Source organism: Solanum tuberosum, unplaced genomic scaffold (genome assembly GCF_000226075.1).
Source record: "Solanum tuberosum cultivar DM 1-3 516 R44 unplaced genomic scaffold, SolTub_3.0 scf00505, whole genome shotgun sequence".
In the NCBI taxonomy this organism is placed as follows: domain Eukaryota; kingdom Viridiplantae; phylum Streptophyta; class Magnoliopsida; order Solanales; family Solanaceae; genus Solanum; species Solanum tuberosum.
This window is the reverse complement of record NW_006239422.1, coordinates 338,800-353,217: the sequence shown is the minus strand read 5'-3', so window position 1 is coordinate 353,217 and position 14,418 is coordinate 338,800. Positions and strand designations below refer to the sequence as shown.

General features: G+C 28.7%; 2 protein-coding genes across 3 annotated transcripts; both read right to left on the bottom strand.

Moving 5' to 3' along the window:
- Positions 1-2,789: 2,789 nt before the first annotated feature.
- Positions 2,790-4,820, bottom strand: LOC102592427 (uncharacterized). The gene is made up of 6 exons (XM_015304010.1): positions 4,798-4,820; positions 4,578-4,694; positions 4,250-4,369; positions 3,778-3,913; positions 3,334-3,504; positions 2,790-2,834 (listed from the first exon to the last, which is right to left on the bottom strand). The coding sequence occupies exons 1-6, from the start codon at positions 4,818-4,820 to the stop codon at positions 2,790-2,792; spliced, it is 612 nt and encodes a 203-aa protein (XP_015159496.1).
- A 2,224-nt stretch (positions 4,821-7,044) lies between these two features.
- On the bottom strand, positions 7,045-14,344 carry LOC102588214 (probable rhamnogalacturonate lyase B). Of its 2 annotated transcripts, XM_006364582.2 has the most exons (15): positions 14,216-14,344; positions 12,638-12,716; positions 12,291-12,412; positions 12,139-12,189; positions 11,778-11,894; positions 11,556-11,675; positions 10,942-11,077; positions 10,571-10,741; positions 9,956-10,221; positions 9,787-9,877; positions 9,514-9,655; positions 8,754-8,913; positions 8,250-8,378; positions 7,583-7,709; positions 7,045-7,357 (listed from the first exon to the last, which is right to left on the bottom strand). In XM_006364582.2, the coding sequence occupies exons 1-15, from the start codon at positions 14,299-14,301 to the stop codon at positions 7,112-7,114; spliced, it is 2,043 nt and encodes a 680-aa protein (XP_006364644.1). In that variant the 5' UTR covers positions 14,302-14,344; the 3' UTR covers positions 7,045-7,111. The 2 variants fall into 2 exon arrangements, with proteins under 2 accessions (XP_006364644.1, XP_015159509.1); XM_015304023.1 differs by lacking the exon at positions 12,139-12,189.
- Positions 14,345-14,418: the final 74 nt, after the last annotated feature.

Sequence of the window (14,418 nt, the reverse complement as noted above, 5' to 3'; positions counted from 1 at the left end):
ATATTCATTCTATTAAAAAAAATTGACTATGAAAACTAAAAAAAAATATGACTACCTATAAAATAAATATAATCCCTTTTTTTTATTTTGTTGAAGGTCCTTCGAGACGAATATAATCATACATGAGTCCAGTAAAAGGACCATAAACTTATGCTTGCTTCAAATATATTATATTTTCACCAATATAAAGTTGTGTCCCTGGAAATTCAATATCGAAAGTCATATATAATCCATGAATTCCATGTCTTGCTATTGCATTACTCATCCCAATTGGTGAACTATCAAACCATGGTCTTGGTTTTGATGGAGTATTTATCCACACCTATAAATATAAAAATTCAACAAAAAAGTTAGAACGACAATTAAAATAAGATTTTTGTCATGTATATTATTATTCAATACGTGTAACATAAAGCTATACGTAAGGGTAAATACCATTTTTGTTCCTCCTATTGTTAGTAAATTTGAATTATAATTTTGGTAATACATGATAGTTACTTTGAAATGTGCATTTTTGACCATTCCCTTACTTGAGAATATTCACAAATTTTCAGAATTATTAACTTTTATACCATTTATATGAGGGTAATAAATACATGTAAAAGTAGTCCAAATATAATATACTTCCTACATAAATATAAACCAATTATAACAAACATTTTAACTAATTAAAAGTTAAATTAAATGTGTTGAGTAATATATCATAACCAATAACTGACTAGCGACTAGAAGTAATATAAACTTTTGGTCGCTAGTCAGTTATTGATTCAGTACATAAAACTTAAACACGATCGATATTTGATTTTCTTTAATTTTTTAATCGTTTTTTTCCTCATAAATTTTATAAACTAAAATATGTTGAGTATTGAGAGTAGAGATGAAGGTTCCATACTAGTAAATGAGCATAAGATGCAGAAGCCAAAGCTATATGAAGATGATAAGTGCCACTAGAATCCACATTTTTAACATCAAATACAATTTGCCATGTTGTTGCTGAAAAACTCCTATCCTTATTTCTCCTGCAATTAATATTAAAAAAAAAAAATTAAAAATATTATAAGTAATTATTAAAAATAATAGACAAATAAATAATTAAAAAGACATTATAAATAATTACCTATTTACATGGGCAAAGAACCAATCTTTTCTAAAATCACTAACACCAATTTTGTACACTAAATCTCCATTAGGATATAAATCAGTGTAACGATCCCATAAACCATATTGTCTAAACCTGTAATTAGCAACATATCATGATAATCAAATTAGAAAAAAACACGGTCTAGTGCATAAAACATCTCATGTTCACGTCAGATTTGAAGAAGGGTCGCAGATGTAGACAGTCTACCCTAATGCAAATATTAGTGACTGATCAAACCCGTAGTACTTACTTATGTATGGTAGTGTTAGTGTACAAATAATTTTGAAGACCAGGCAATGGATCAGGTATAAAAAATTCATTAGCAGTTCTATCTGGAAATCCAATTTCCCATAGTGGTGGACCATTTCTTGGAGCTTCAAATATAATTTGACCTAAATTTGTGTCCTTTCCTGCAAAATTAAATTATATAAGTTAGAAATGTTATTAAACTATAGTAAAAAAAAATGATGTTCATTTGATAAAATATTGTCATATAAAATGAAGCAGACAAAATACCTTGCGTAACAGTTATATAAGAAGAGAATTTGTAATCTCCCATAACTCCAGGGACCCAAGAATATACTCCATAAATTCCAGGTCTAACATTATTTATGTTGAAATTACCAGAATCATCAGTTTGAGTCCAAAACTGATAACCCTAACAATAATAATAAATAAATAAAACAACATAATTAATTAAAAATGTAACCATATATTCAAGTAACTATATATATAATTAAAAAAAATTACATTATATTAACCTTGGTTTCACTTTGCCAAGATCCAACAAGTCCAGGTTCAGCAAGTCCAATATATGCATTTAATGCAGGCAAAGGATCTACGTTTATGTACCTAGAAAGACATTTATTAAGTTATAATATAAATAATCTAATTAACTTATATACATTGATAATATAAAGAATCATACGTACAAATGCAATAATTTGAAACATGCAAGTCCAAATATACCCTTCCACGGTTAGTACAAAGGGAATATTTGGAACTTTCAAATTATTCATAGGTAAATTTGAGACAAAAGATAACGATGGGAGATTTTATATATGAGCTAGATGTCAAACTAACGAATGACAAATATAAGTCAAATCCAATAAGTTAAGGGTATTTCTTACTTTTTTCGTTCTTTATATTGTTAGTGTATACAGGTTAAACTCGATTTTAGTTAAATCACTCACTAATGATATAATAATTAAGCATTTTTTAAAAATAATTACCAGTCATGAACCATTAATTGACCACTAACTGAGCCACGTTGATTTGCATGAAGATAATCTATTGATGCAGGAAAATCATAAGGCCATTTATTTGTTTCTTCATTCATCTGCAAAAATTAACAAAATATAGTGTTCACTCATAGAATTTAATTTTAAAAAAAATATATTTAATTAAGTAAAATTAAAAATTAATTAATTAATTACCTGTCTTTTAGCATCTTCCCAAAGTATGGTATGATCATTGGAAGAATCTGAATTAACATAGAAAAATACAGGCCCAAAAACTTTAGTCCATGCTTCTCCATTTGTTAATGAAACTCCTAATTGTGGCCCTGCATAATGCCCACTGAAAAACATCTGTAGGAAAAAAAAAATGTAAATTGCTCAACATTTATAAATATTTATTATAATTTCATTTACAAAACGTTTTCGACAGACTTTTCATCGAAAAACTCATATTTCTGACAGGACCATTGATCGAAACTTGAAAACTCACTCCTTTTTAGTAGTATGTATATCGTTTTTCATAGAGTTTAACTTCTATACATTATTACAATAACTATAGCATATCCAATGTAATACTATAAGTGGGGTATAGGGAGGATAGGATCGATGTATGCAGATCTTATTTCTACTTTTGTGAGTTACATTAGAGAGATTGTTTTTGATGAAGTAAATCAAAATAGGATTGAAATAAAATAACGACAACATAACAACAAGATGAACCTAAAGCAAAATTTCATATTTCCAACAAGAACATTGACAAAGTAAAAAATTGTTACACTGTCATTGTATATAAGTTTTATATTTCTGACAAGAATGTTCACTCCTTTTTAGTGGTACTAGTAAAATATACATGTCAGTATAAAAATTTGATATACTATTGATGTATACAAGTTAAATGTGTTTTTATCATTATATATATAAGATAATTGTAGCTAAAAGGATATATATACTTACAGCCATAGATGTTGGACCAACATGAGAGGTAAGATCTTGCTTCATAGGTCCACCATTACAATATTCATAACTTGGTGAAATTACCCAAAACCCCATGTGTGGAGTATCACTTATCCATCCATGAACTTTAATATTTTTAATCTCATCTGTATATTGGTACTTGTCATCAACCTAAAAGATTAAAAAAACACTTAAAATTAGCAAAACATTTAACTAATATATATTGACAGTTTAAAAATAACGCTATTCATACAAAACATTATCATATCAGACTTGACACAAAATAAAGATTATATTTCGAATATTTTATTAACTTGTATACACTAACAGTATAAAATGCTATTCATATAAAACTTTATCATATCAGATTTGACACAAAGATAACTACTCCGAACATTTTATATTATCAATGCACAAAACTTAAGCTCGAAAAAATATTGTTACCTCATCTTTGAGTCTAGGGTTGGATGGATTTGTAATTTTAACAGCTTCTCTATAATCTAGTGTTTGACCACTTGCACGATCCTCTTCTGTTGGCATTATCCTTTGTCTATCGTCTGATATTGCCATAAAATGAAACCTAACAATAAAAATTAGAAGAAAAAAAATTATACACACAAATTTAATATCCAAGATAGTAATTGTTCTTTTAATTTATATTCGAATTTTTGGAAAAAATAAAATAAATTTTTTTTGTGGAAAACGTTTATGATAATTTAACGGCTCTAAAAATGTTGGTCGTTATAATGAAATTGTTATATGGAAAAACAATCCTCAAATATTTTAAGCACAGTCAAATCTCTTTATATAACAACAATATTTATTTGAATATTTTTTTATTGCTATAATAAATATTGTTATTTAAATTATATAACATAACATGAAAACCCGATTCCAAAAAATTGAATAAACTTACAGTGATTTGCTGAGCTTAATAGCAATTCTAGCTTCATCCAAATTTACAGCTGGCCATCCTTTTAAATGTTGAAATATTCCATATGAATAAAATCCAGAACTCCCACGTAGCATCACATACCTATATATTTATTTTTATAATTTTTTTCCATATAATTCACGACAGTTCAGTGCACAAAGCATTCAACGTTATAATTTAGAATTCAAGAAAGGGTCACACTCCAAGGGGTGTGATGTCTAGTCACACGAAGACAACTTTACAGTTGTTCCAAGACTCCCGACCCTTCTTTTTTCATATAATCTCAATATACTATATTATAAAATCTCACCTTTTGTCAACATTTAGAGGAGGATTGTTACCATTCAAAGGATCATGTATTTTTTGGAAAGAAACTTCAACTTTGTTATCATCTTGTGCTATCACACTAAATTTTGATGCTAAAAGCCTGCCAAAAAAAATCAAGAAAAAATGTACATAATTTTTTTTTAAATGTAATTAAATAGAAGAAAAGAAAATTAAATTAATTTTAAAAAAAAAAAAAAACTTACGTGTCAAATTTACCATTCCACATAGTATCCCAATATCTGCATGAGTTGTAATTAATAAATCAAATAAATTAATTTAATTAATTACCACATAATATATTTATTAATCTAAAATTATAAAATAAATATATATAAAAAATATTGTAGCTTACCCCCTTTGTGTTTCTTGTAAAGGTTCAAGGAGATTATCAATACCATTATATTTAACTCCAAAAATAGAACCAGTAGGATTAGTTAAAGAAAGTTGAACAATGCCATTATCAATTACCACCTGATAAAAATAAGTTAATAAAAAAAAATTAGATCATAAAGTCAAAGAAAAACTCGTTTAACTATCGAAATAGTAAATAAAGTACTGAAACAGTCAAACAGAAAGAACAAATAAAGAATTTTTTTACGTATTGACTTGTGACCGTCAGTGTGACGGGAGGAGAAACTTGTTGCAATTTCGGATTCTCTTTTGTTGAAGTATTCCTGTAATTTAATTACAAGAGGAAATTAAAAATAAAAATATATGTATATATAATATAACATAAATGAATATTTTAGTCGTTAATTATTATTATTAATATTATTATTATTATTATTATTGTTTTATAGTACGTACCGATTGTCATGATGGTGCACCCTTGAACCATTGACAAGCAAGAAAAATTGGAAAATAATAGCAAAGCAATACAAAACTATTTTGTTTTGCATTTTGAAACTCATTTTTCAACTCTGCAATTAAGAGAAAAAAAAACTATCAATGTTAGAGAAAATCCAAAAAATATTATCGTATATCATTCATGCATGCAAATAAATAAAAAAAACTGTAGTTCTAAAATATGGATTCGAGCTCTGTATTGAATATGAAATCATCTTTATTGAATAACATTTTACTCTCAATTGATTCGAATTTAATCAGAACCCCAATGACGTCTGATTATTGGGTGGCAAAAAAAAAACAAATAAAGGACAATATAGAGAATTTATACATCAATATAATTCACTTTAACCACCTATATAAACATGATTTATTTTTTTAGGTGACATTATAAAGAATTACCTATTATTGTAAATCAACTTAATCAAGGGTATGAAGTAGCGTGACTAGAATAATCCAAGTATAATTATATTATGCATACAGAAAACAATATTATGTATATAGATTGAAAATAACTTTTTGAAAGATGTATATTAAAGTTTTAAACATCCTAGCTTCACTACTGATTATTTAATTTGTATGATATACAAAATTTATATATTGTAGTTTATATGTTAAACAAAATCCAATAATATTTAGAGAGAAAAGTGTGTGAACCTTAAGACAAAACAAGAACTTGTTTTCTAAATTCTAAGGAGAAGAATTACAATATAATTAGTAAAAAAAACAGGTACAATTTCTATGGATATATATATATAGGAGCGTACTTGCCCTTAATATTGTAATTAATAAATTGTTAAGTGACATATTCGTTATTTAATTTCTCCAAATTTAACTTAAGGTAATATGGAAAGTTTAATTATTATTTTTTACAGTAAAATGGAAAGTTGAATTTATTTATTTTTATTTTTTTAGGAAGAAAAAAAACACACAAATTAGAGTACTATTTTTTCCAACACAAGGCGGCTTCATGAAAAAAAAAAAACTTACCAAAAATGTCAATTTATGTGAGAGAATATTTGTATTTAATAAGTAGAATAATTGTACATTACAATTAAAAGTCAAATATTAAAAAAAAAATATAACAGAAGTACCATAAAGATGTTACATTTTTTAATTTCGATTTGATGAAAAAAGTACATTTTAAAAAGTCCATCAAAGTTTAAATAATTTAACTCTTGAAAAGTAACATATGATAATTAATTTCGGATGGCGAGCATAAGAAAATTACACCAAACAAGGAAAGATTTGTTCTATTAATTTATTTTTCCTTAGTTTTTTTTTTCTTTTTTTTACGTACCCAACATAATACTTTGTAGTTCCCAAAATACCCTATACATAAACTTAGTTCCAAACAACAAAAAGTTAGTTTAATCAGAGATTTCAAATTCAAACAATGTGGATGAAGAATTTCTCAGTATTATATGCTTTTTAAACATTTGGTCGTCCTATCCGATGCTAATTCAAATTAGTTGAACATAACAACTTAAACAGATAGGAAAAACTTTAATAATTATTTTGATTTTAACGGTTCAAGATTAGTAGATTAAGAAATAAATATCATTTTTTTTGTTCTTCCTGATCATTCAAATTCTATCAACATGTACCATCCAAAAATTTCGCCGTTCTATATCATCTAAAAGTTTGAGTCAAACATAAATTCCTTCAAGACTAATCGCTTTCATCTGAAGGACCTTCGAGACGAATATAATCATACATAAGTCCTCTAAAAGGCCTATCACCTCTACTTTGCTTGAGATACATAATATTTGTTCCAAAACCAAGGAGAGAGCCAGGAACATTTATAGTATATAGTCTGTATATTCCATGTATACCATGTCTTGCTATCGCGTTATCCTTCCCTATCAACCCTGTCGAATAGTGAGGAGCATCGATTTCTGGATCATTGAATCGAACCTAAAATGTTGGAACAAACATGCAATTATAAGTCAATAAAAGCTATGTAGAAATAGCGTTCACAGACCATTTTTAGGCCTTGTCTTTGAAATATAGCCTATGTCATGATGTTACAAATTCTATAGACGAGACTTCATGACAATGACTATTTTTCAATTACATGACCAAAAAGTGGCTATTTGTTAGTCACAAATAAAATGATTGATAAAGATTATTTGTACATACTTGCAATTCAGCTTCATGTGCTGAGGCCAATGCTAGTTGAAGAGTATAGTTTGATGACTGATCAACATCTTCAAGATCAAATAGAACTTGCCATGTTGTTGGTGCATAAGTCTTGTTCCCATCATCACTATATATATCACCAAAGTCATCATCAAGATTCTATAAATTAGTCAGCGTTTGATACGACAAAAATCATTTTCTAGTATTTGGTTATGAGAATTTTTTATTTTTTTTAAATCATTTTTGATGAATATTGACTAATTGTATTATTCTAAGCACATTAAGAATTTTCACTTATTACGCAAAGGGAAAATTTTAGTGATAAAAGCTATATCGATTCAGACTCTTCAAAAATGTTGTAAGATACATAGTGGATCATACAAATATATTCATTTTTCGAGGATCTGATATATAGGTGCAACATCATTTTCGGAGGGTCTGAGCAACATAGGATAATAGATGCTAAAGCATGTAAAGATGTAAAATATATCTATGATAAAAAATTATGTTGTTCGGATTCTCCAAAAAATATCACCGGCTACATGTCAAATCGTACATTTTTGGAGGATCTAATATACAGGTGTGACAACATTTTTAGAGAGTCCGGCAATATAACTACATAAGATTAAAAAAAATGCTAAAGGGTGTAAAGGAGTTGTGAACATACTTGTATAAATATCTATTGAGATGAGCAAAGAACCAATCTGTTTGATAGTTACTTAATCCAATACTAAACACCAAATCATCATCAGGGTATATCTCTGTATACCTATCCCATAATCCATATTGCCTATACCTGAAAAAACCAACAAATTACATTTCTCGACAACAATAACATATTCAGTATAGTAGGGTCTACGTAGACCTTACACGTACCTTAGTGAGGTAGAGAGGATGTTTCCGACCCTCAAATTACATTTTTCAACAACAATAGCATATCTAGTATAGTAGAGTCTACGTAGACCTTACACATACCTTCTGTTAGGTAGAGAGGTTGTTTCCGACCCTCAAATTACATTTCTCAACAACAATAACATATTCAGTATAGTATGGTCTACGTAGACCTTACATGTACCTTGTCTGAGATAGAGAGGTTGTTTTCGACCCTCAGCTCAAGAAACCAATAAGAAATTGACACAAAAGTTAGATATTTAAATGGGATTTTTCTAACCTTTCTTGATTATGTACAACATATAATTGGTTCAAGAGTTTTGGTTGTGCATCAGGGATGAAGAATTCAGCAGCTGTTCTATCAGGAATTCCAATTTCCCACAATGTTGGACCATTTCTTGGAGCATCATATATAAGAGTTTCTACCCTTTTTCTTGATCCTGTTTTATACATAAACATACTAGATATGTAGATAAAGAATTTAATATTACTTACAACCAATCAATAAAAAATTCATTAGACACAAAGATCTCAGAAAGGGGAGTCTTGAAGCAACAGTAAAGTTTGTCACATGGAATCAACAAGCAATTTACATCATGACACCCTTTAGGTATGGCCCCTCCATGACCTTACATGAATACGAGTTGCTTCGTACACCAGACAAGACTTGTTTTAGGTACTAATTAGATTTGAACCCATAATTGTTGAAAGCATTGAATTTAAATCATCATGGATTCTACTTTTCACATATGTTGCTAGGGACTCTCCAAAAATTATGTCTCACAATGTCAGATCCTCAAAAAATGCACTACTTTTGGAGGATCCGGTATGCAATCAAGGTAAAAATAATGGACTTAAGATATCACCTAACTATTTGATGTAAATGGAAGAGTAGATATAACATTACTCTCTCCATTTTGATTTACCAACTTTGAGAAGCTTACTACATATTTAACCCCACAAGTTTGTTTTTTTAAAATCATTTTTTTTCTTAAACTCTATGTCAGTTCAAACATAGAATGAATGACGTATTTCCTGACCTGGCGTGACAATAATGTACGGATCGTACATGTAATCTCCAACAAATCCAGGCACCCAAGCATATAAACTATAGTTCCCAGGAATAACATTCTTGATCAAGAAATATCCCTCACTATCAGTTTGAGTCCAAAATTGATAAGCCTAAAGAACAAAGATACAAAATGGTTAATTTTGCAATTCAACTAACAAGTACCAATTCACAAAAATGACCTAAAATAGATACAAATTTGCAAAAATAGCCTAAAAAGAGATAGCAATTTGCAAAAAATAACCTTATTTTCTAATTGCCAAGATCCAACATTTCCAGGAGCAGCCAGTCCAATAAAAGCTGAATTTGCAATCATAAGACTTTGGCTAACATATCTACAAAAAAAGGTCAAAAAATTTGTCAACAAATCACTCATTTTTTACATAAAAGGGGTAAATTTATGGTAAATGTACCTATCTCGAACGAGCAATCTGCCACTTACAATACCACGTTGATCAGCTCGAGCATAATCCTCCGAAAGAGGGAAATTATACGGCCAATTTTCAGTCTCAACGAACATTTGTTCTTTTGCATCGGTCCAAAGTGTGAGAGTGTTTGGCTCATTAGGTGAAAGTGAGTTCATGTAGACAAAAACAGGGCCAAAAACTTTTCTCCAGGGCTCTCCATTTCTAAATTTTAGTCCCAATACTTCTCCAGCATAATGTGTACTAAAGAACATCTGTTGTATAATTTAATAAGTATGTGAGTACTCGATAAATAATCCGGTCAATGGAATGACCATGAGTGTGTGACCATTTATCAAAGAATGACTCTGATTGGCAAAGGTTGATCTATTGATCGGTCAAGTCATATACATTGACCAAATAAGAAGATATGACATTAAGAGAGTTAATGTCCATCATTATGGACTCGCATTTAGGCCAGCCACGGGCTAGTGGAACATGAGTGCCCATGACATCACAATGTTCCCAAAAATTTGGGCACAGTATGAGTCATTCTCATAGAAAAAATTTAAAAGCATACACATGTCATACATCTATTGATTTGATGTGAACATAGGTACTTACATTTAGATTTACTGGGCCGGTATGAGAAGTAAGGTCTTGTTTGACGGGCCCACCAGTTCTGAACTCATCGGTTGGTGTAATCATCCAAAACCCGGTTCGTGGAGTCGGGCTGATCCATCCATGGACCCGGTTATCCTTGTTTTCACAAGAATATTGATATTTGTCATCAACCTAAAACAAATAAATAAAATTTAGGGCACAAGAAATAGGGATAATAACGGTCTTGCATGCTTCGGCCATCTAGTATACAAAATATACATATAATATTCATATATTATAATGTATATATTGTGTATATTTCAATCATACTGATAAACTGGTAGGCCGAACGGTATATATATTCGTAACTTCCCAATGTATCATGAATTTACCTCTCCTTTGATGAAAGAATTGTTTGGGTTTGTAAGAAGAACAGCTTCACTATAATCAAGTTTTTGGCCCACTTCACGATCATGGGCCGTTGGCATAATCCTTTGTCTTTCATCTGAAATTGCCATATATTGGAACCTGGCCCAACAATGAAAATTATCAACTTCAATTATTTTCAAAAACAAAAATTATAAATCATAACCCCACATCCCTTCTTTTTTTTAAACTAATAATCAAGAAACCCAAATAGGGGGGGAGGAGGGATGGGTTGATAGGTTCGCAAAATATCTCGTGTTAGCAGGGTTTGGCGAAGGGCCCTCACTCTACTAGGAGTGTCATGTAGGCAGTCTACTCTAATGAAAGCATTAGAGGCGTAACTACATTGACCCAAGGATGATCATTTGAACACTTATCATCGAAAAATTCATATTGTGCCTATAGGAAATAATATTGTATATATAAGTCAAAAACAACTTTTTATAAGAGATATATACTAAAGTTTTGAATAGTCTTATCATTTCCTAACGTCGCAATTAGTGACTACTTTCACGGCATGAACACAACAAATAGAATAGAATTTTATAGAATTTTAACAATAGGATAAGGAAATACATACAATTTTTCCTTGAGCTTGAAGACAATTCTTCCTTGGTAAACATCAATATCTGGCCATCCTTCTAAACGTTCCAAAATTCCATAACAATAAAATCCAGAAATTCCTCTTAATATTATAAACCTACAACAAAAAAAAAGGTGAAAATCAAATATGACATATCTTAAATAAATTATAAAAGATTAAAACTATATAATTAAAAAAAAATTGGACAAAAATTAGCACCTTTTGTCAATATTCATGGAAAGTTGTTTGGAATTTAAAGAATCCCAAGTCCTTGTGAATGAAAGCTCCACTTGATTTTCATCTTCCATAATAACCTTAAAATCTGTTGCATGAAGTCTGTATACATTTTATCGTTACCAAATCGTCTCATATTTTTTCAGCCCACTAATTAACGAAGCTCTAATATGAAATGAATTGACAAAATGCATCAAAATAAAAAGATATGAACTTATTCTAGTTATATTTGAACCAGCTTACATGCAACTCGACTAATTTATTTTACTCTTTTCCAATTTTTAAGTCAAAATTTGTAGAAATTAAATTTAAAAAATTTATACATATAGAGAACAAGAAAACTTACTTGTCAAAAATCCCTTTTTCATCTGGTTTGTTCCAAACAATATCCCAATACCTAATTTTATTTTCAAGTATACAAAATTAAGTGAATATTATAACTAAGAAAAAATATTTAAAATGAAATAAATAAAAGGTTTTTTTAAAAAAAAAACTTACCCTCTGTTATCATCTTTATTTCCATTTTCCAATAAATTATCAATTCCATTATATTGTATTCCAGTGACCATTCCACCAGGAACAGAAAAAGTAATATTAAATATTCCATTATCCACCACAACCTTCAAAAGAAAAAAAATTGAATAAGAAATAAATAAGAATATCATATCAATATTTTATATTTCAACTTATGTTGTTTGGACTTTTAAAAAAATCTCATTAAATGTATATCGAATTCTTCAAAAGTACAGTAGCACATTTTTGAAGGATCTACACAAATATGATAATATTTTTGAAAAATCTGTGCAACGTAAAAAGGTTTAAAAAGAGGAAAAAGAAGATTTTACATAATCATCATCCAGTCTTAGAATTTGCACTGGTGGAAAAGCTTGCTGGTCTTGTTGACTATTTTTCTTTAATACATTCCTGCAAAACAAATACCAAAAAGAGAGAAAAAACACAAAAAATTAAGAACCAAGTAAATATAGGAAACCTTAAAAGTGGTCTCGACACCATCAAAGGATGTGATACAGTAGATGAGGTTGTTTTTTTCTTAATTAAAATCTCATATTCGAGTACTGTGTATGAAAAAAAACTTTGGTAGAAAGTGTTAACCTCAAATGGAATTCTACACAGCGTGAATCCTGAATAATCAAACTCTAATACAGATATCAGCTATCAAATAGAAAACCCCAATAAAAAATTATCACGATAAATACAATAGAATGAATGATATTCTTCTAGCTTTGATAAAAAATGTCAATTCCAAACTCTGAGTAGAAAACACATCCCGACTAACCCACCACCCCATCTCAATTGGTAATGATATAATTATTAAAAATAATTTTTATTTATATATCAAGCGTAAGAAAATAAAATAAAATAACTTATTTTTCAAGAAAATTCCGTTTCATAATATAGGTCAAAAGTTGGTAACATAGAGTCACAAGTACCAAAGAAAAGTTAGATTCCTTATTCACGGGTTCTCATTTAACTTCTACCACTTTCTTCTTTGTCTTTTAACCAAAAACCACCTGGTTGTGTTGATTGAACAAATTCGTAAATTAGTAATAAAGTCAGAATTTTTATTATAATAAATTAAAATACAAAAAATACATATATAAAAGCAATACCAACGAAATTTAACATAAAATATTCATAATTTTTAAAATTTATATACATCATGTAATTTTTTAGGGAACGAAATTATTTTCTAAAAATGTTTTTTTTTCTTCTTTTTTAAATGTTTTTAAAAAAGATATGTTCACGAGATCATATTGTGTGGTGTGAAAAGTAAAACAAAAAGATAGGAATTTGGATGAATCTTTTTCATTAATGGAAAGTTGACAAAGTTGGTTCATATGAGAACGAAAAAATATGTGTGTGAAATATAATGGCAAATTCTTAGAGCATTTTTTGTTTTTTTTTCCATCACATACAAACTTGACATGTGTCATTCACTCGATTTTTTAAATTATTTTCAACAACAATAATATCATACTTCTATATAATCTTACGAGTAGAGTCTCAATAGCATTGAGCCACAAATGAGATGAAGAAAATGCAGAAGAGTATTTAAAAAGGTTAGTATATGTAAATTCTCCCAAAAAAGATTTAAAAAAATTTCAGTTATCAATCATTCTAACTAGTGAGTTGCCAATTAAGATTAATGGCTTAGTGATAAACGAAGCGGGATAAAATTATAAAAAACACAATTTCATCAAAACTGAAAAAATGATCATTTTAGCGTTTAATTTTCCCATTTATCTAAAGTCTTGATAACGGAGTCATAAAATTTTTATATCAGCTCAACTAAGACATGAACAAACATTAATTAAACATACAAATAAATCTTAGTCAATTCTTAAATTAAATGCAGGTCAAATAACAGAATACTAATTAAAATAAAAGTAAAGAACACTAACTGTTTTGTTAATGAAGATTCAGCCAGCAAAAATAGTTGAAGCAAAATTCCCAATAATCCAAGAACAAAGCTCCATTCTTTCTTCATTTTCTCAACTTCTAAGCAAATTTTACACACACAAAAAACATATATATATAAACATTATTTATAAAAGAATCATTTTCTCGTATATAACGAAAAATAAAATCGTAAGAAGAAACAGAT

Excerpts from the sequence above, each read along its gene's own strand:
- LOC102592427 (XM_015304010.1), bottom strand. The coding sequence starts at position 4,820 with ATGTGGAATGGTAAATTTGACAC. Across the intron at positions 4,695-4,797 it reads TGGAATGGTAAATTTGACAC|GCTTTTAGCATCAAAATTTA; the intron begins GTAAGTTTTTTT and ends TTTTTTTGGCAG. Across the intron at positions 3,914-4,249 it reads ATTAAGCTCAGCAAATCACT|GTTTCATTTTATGGCAATAT; the intron begins GTAAGTTTATTC and ends TTTTATTGTTAG.
- LOC102588214 (XM_006364582.2), bottom strand. The coding sequence starts at position 14,301 with ATGAAGAAAGAATGGAGCTTTGTTCTTGGATTATTGGGAATTTTGCTT. Across the intron at positions 9,656-9,786 it reads CTTGGCAATTAGAAAATAAG|GCTTATCAATTTTGGACTCA; the intron begins GTTATTTTTTGC and ends TTTGTTCTTTAG. Across the intron at positions 8,914-9,513 it reads GTACATTATTGTCACGCCAG|GATCAAGAAAAAGGGTAGAA; the intron begins GTCAGGAAATAC and ends TGTATAAAACAG.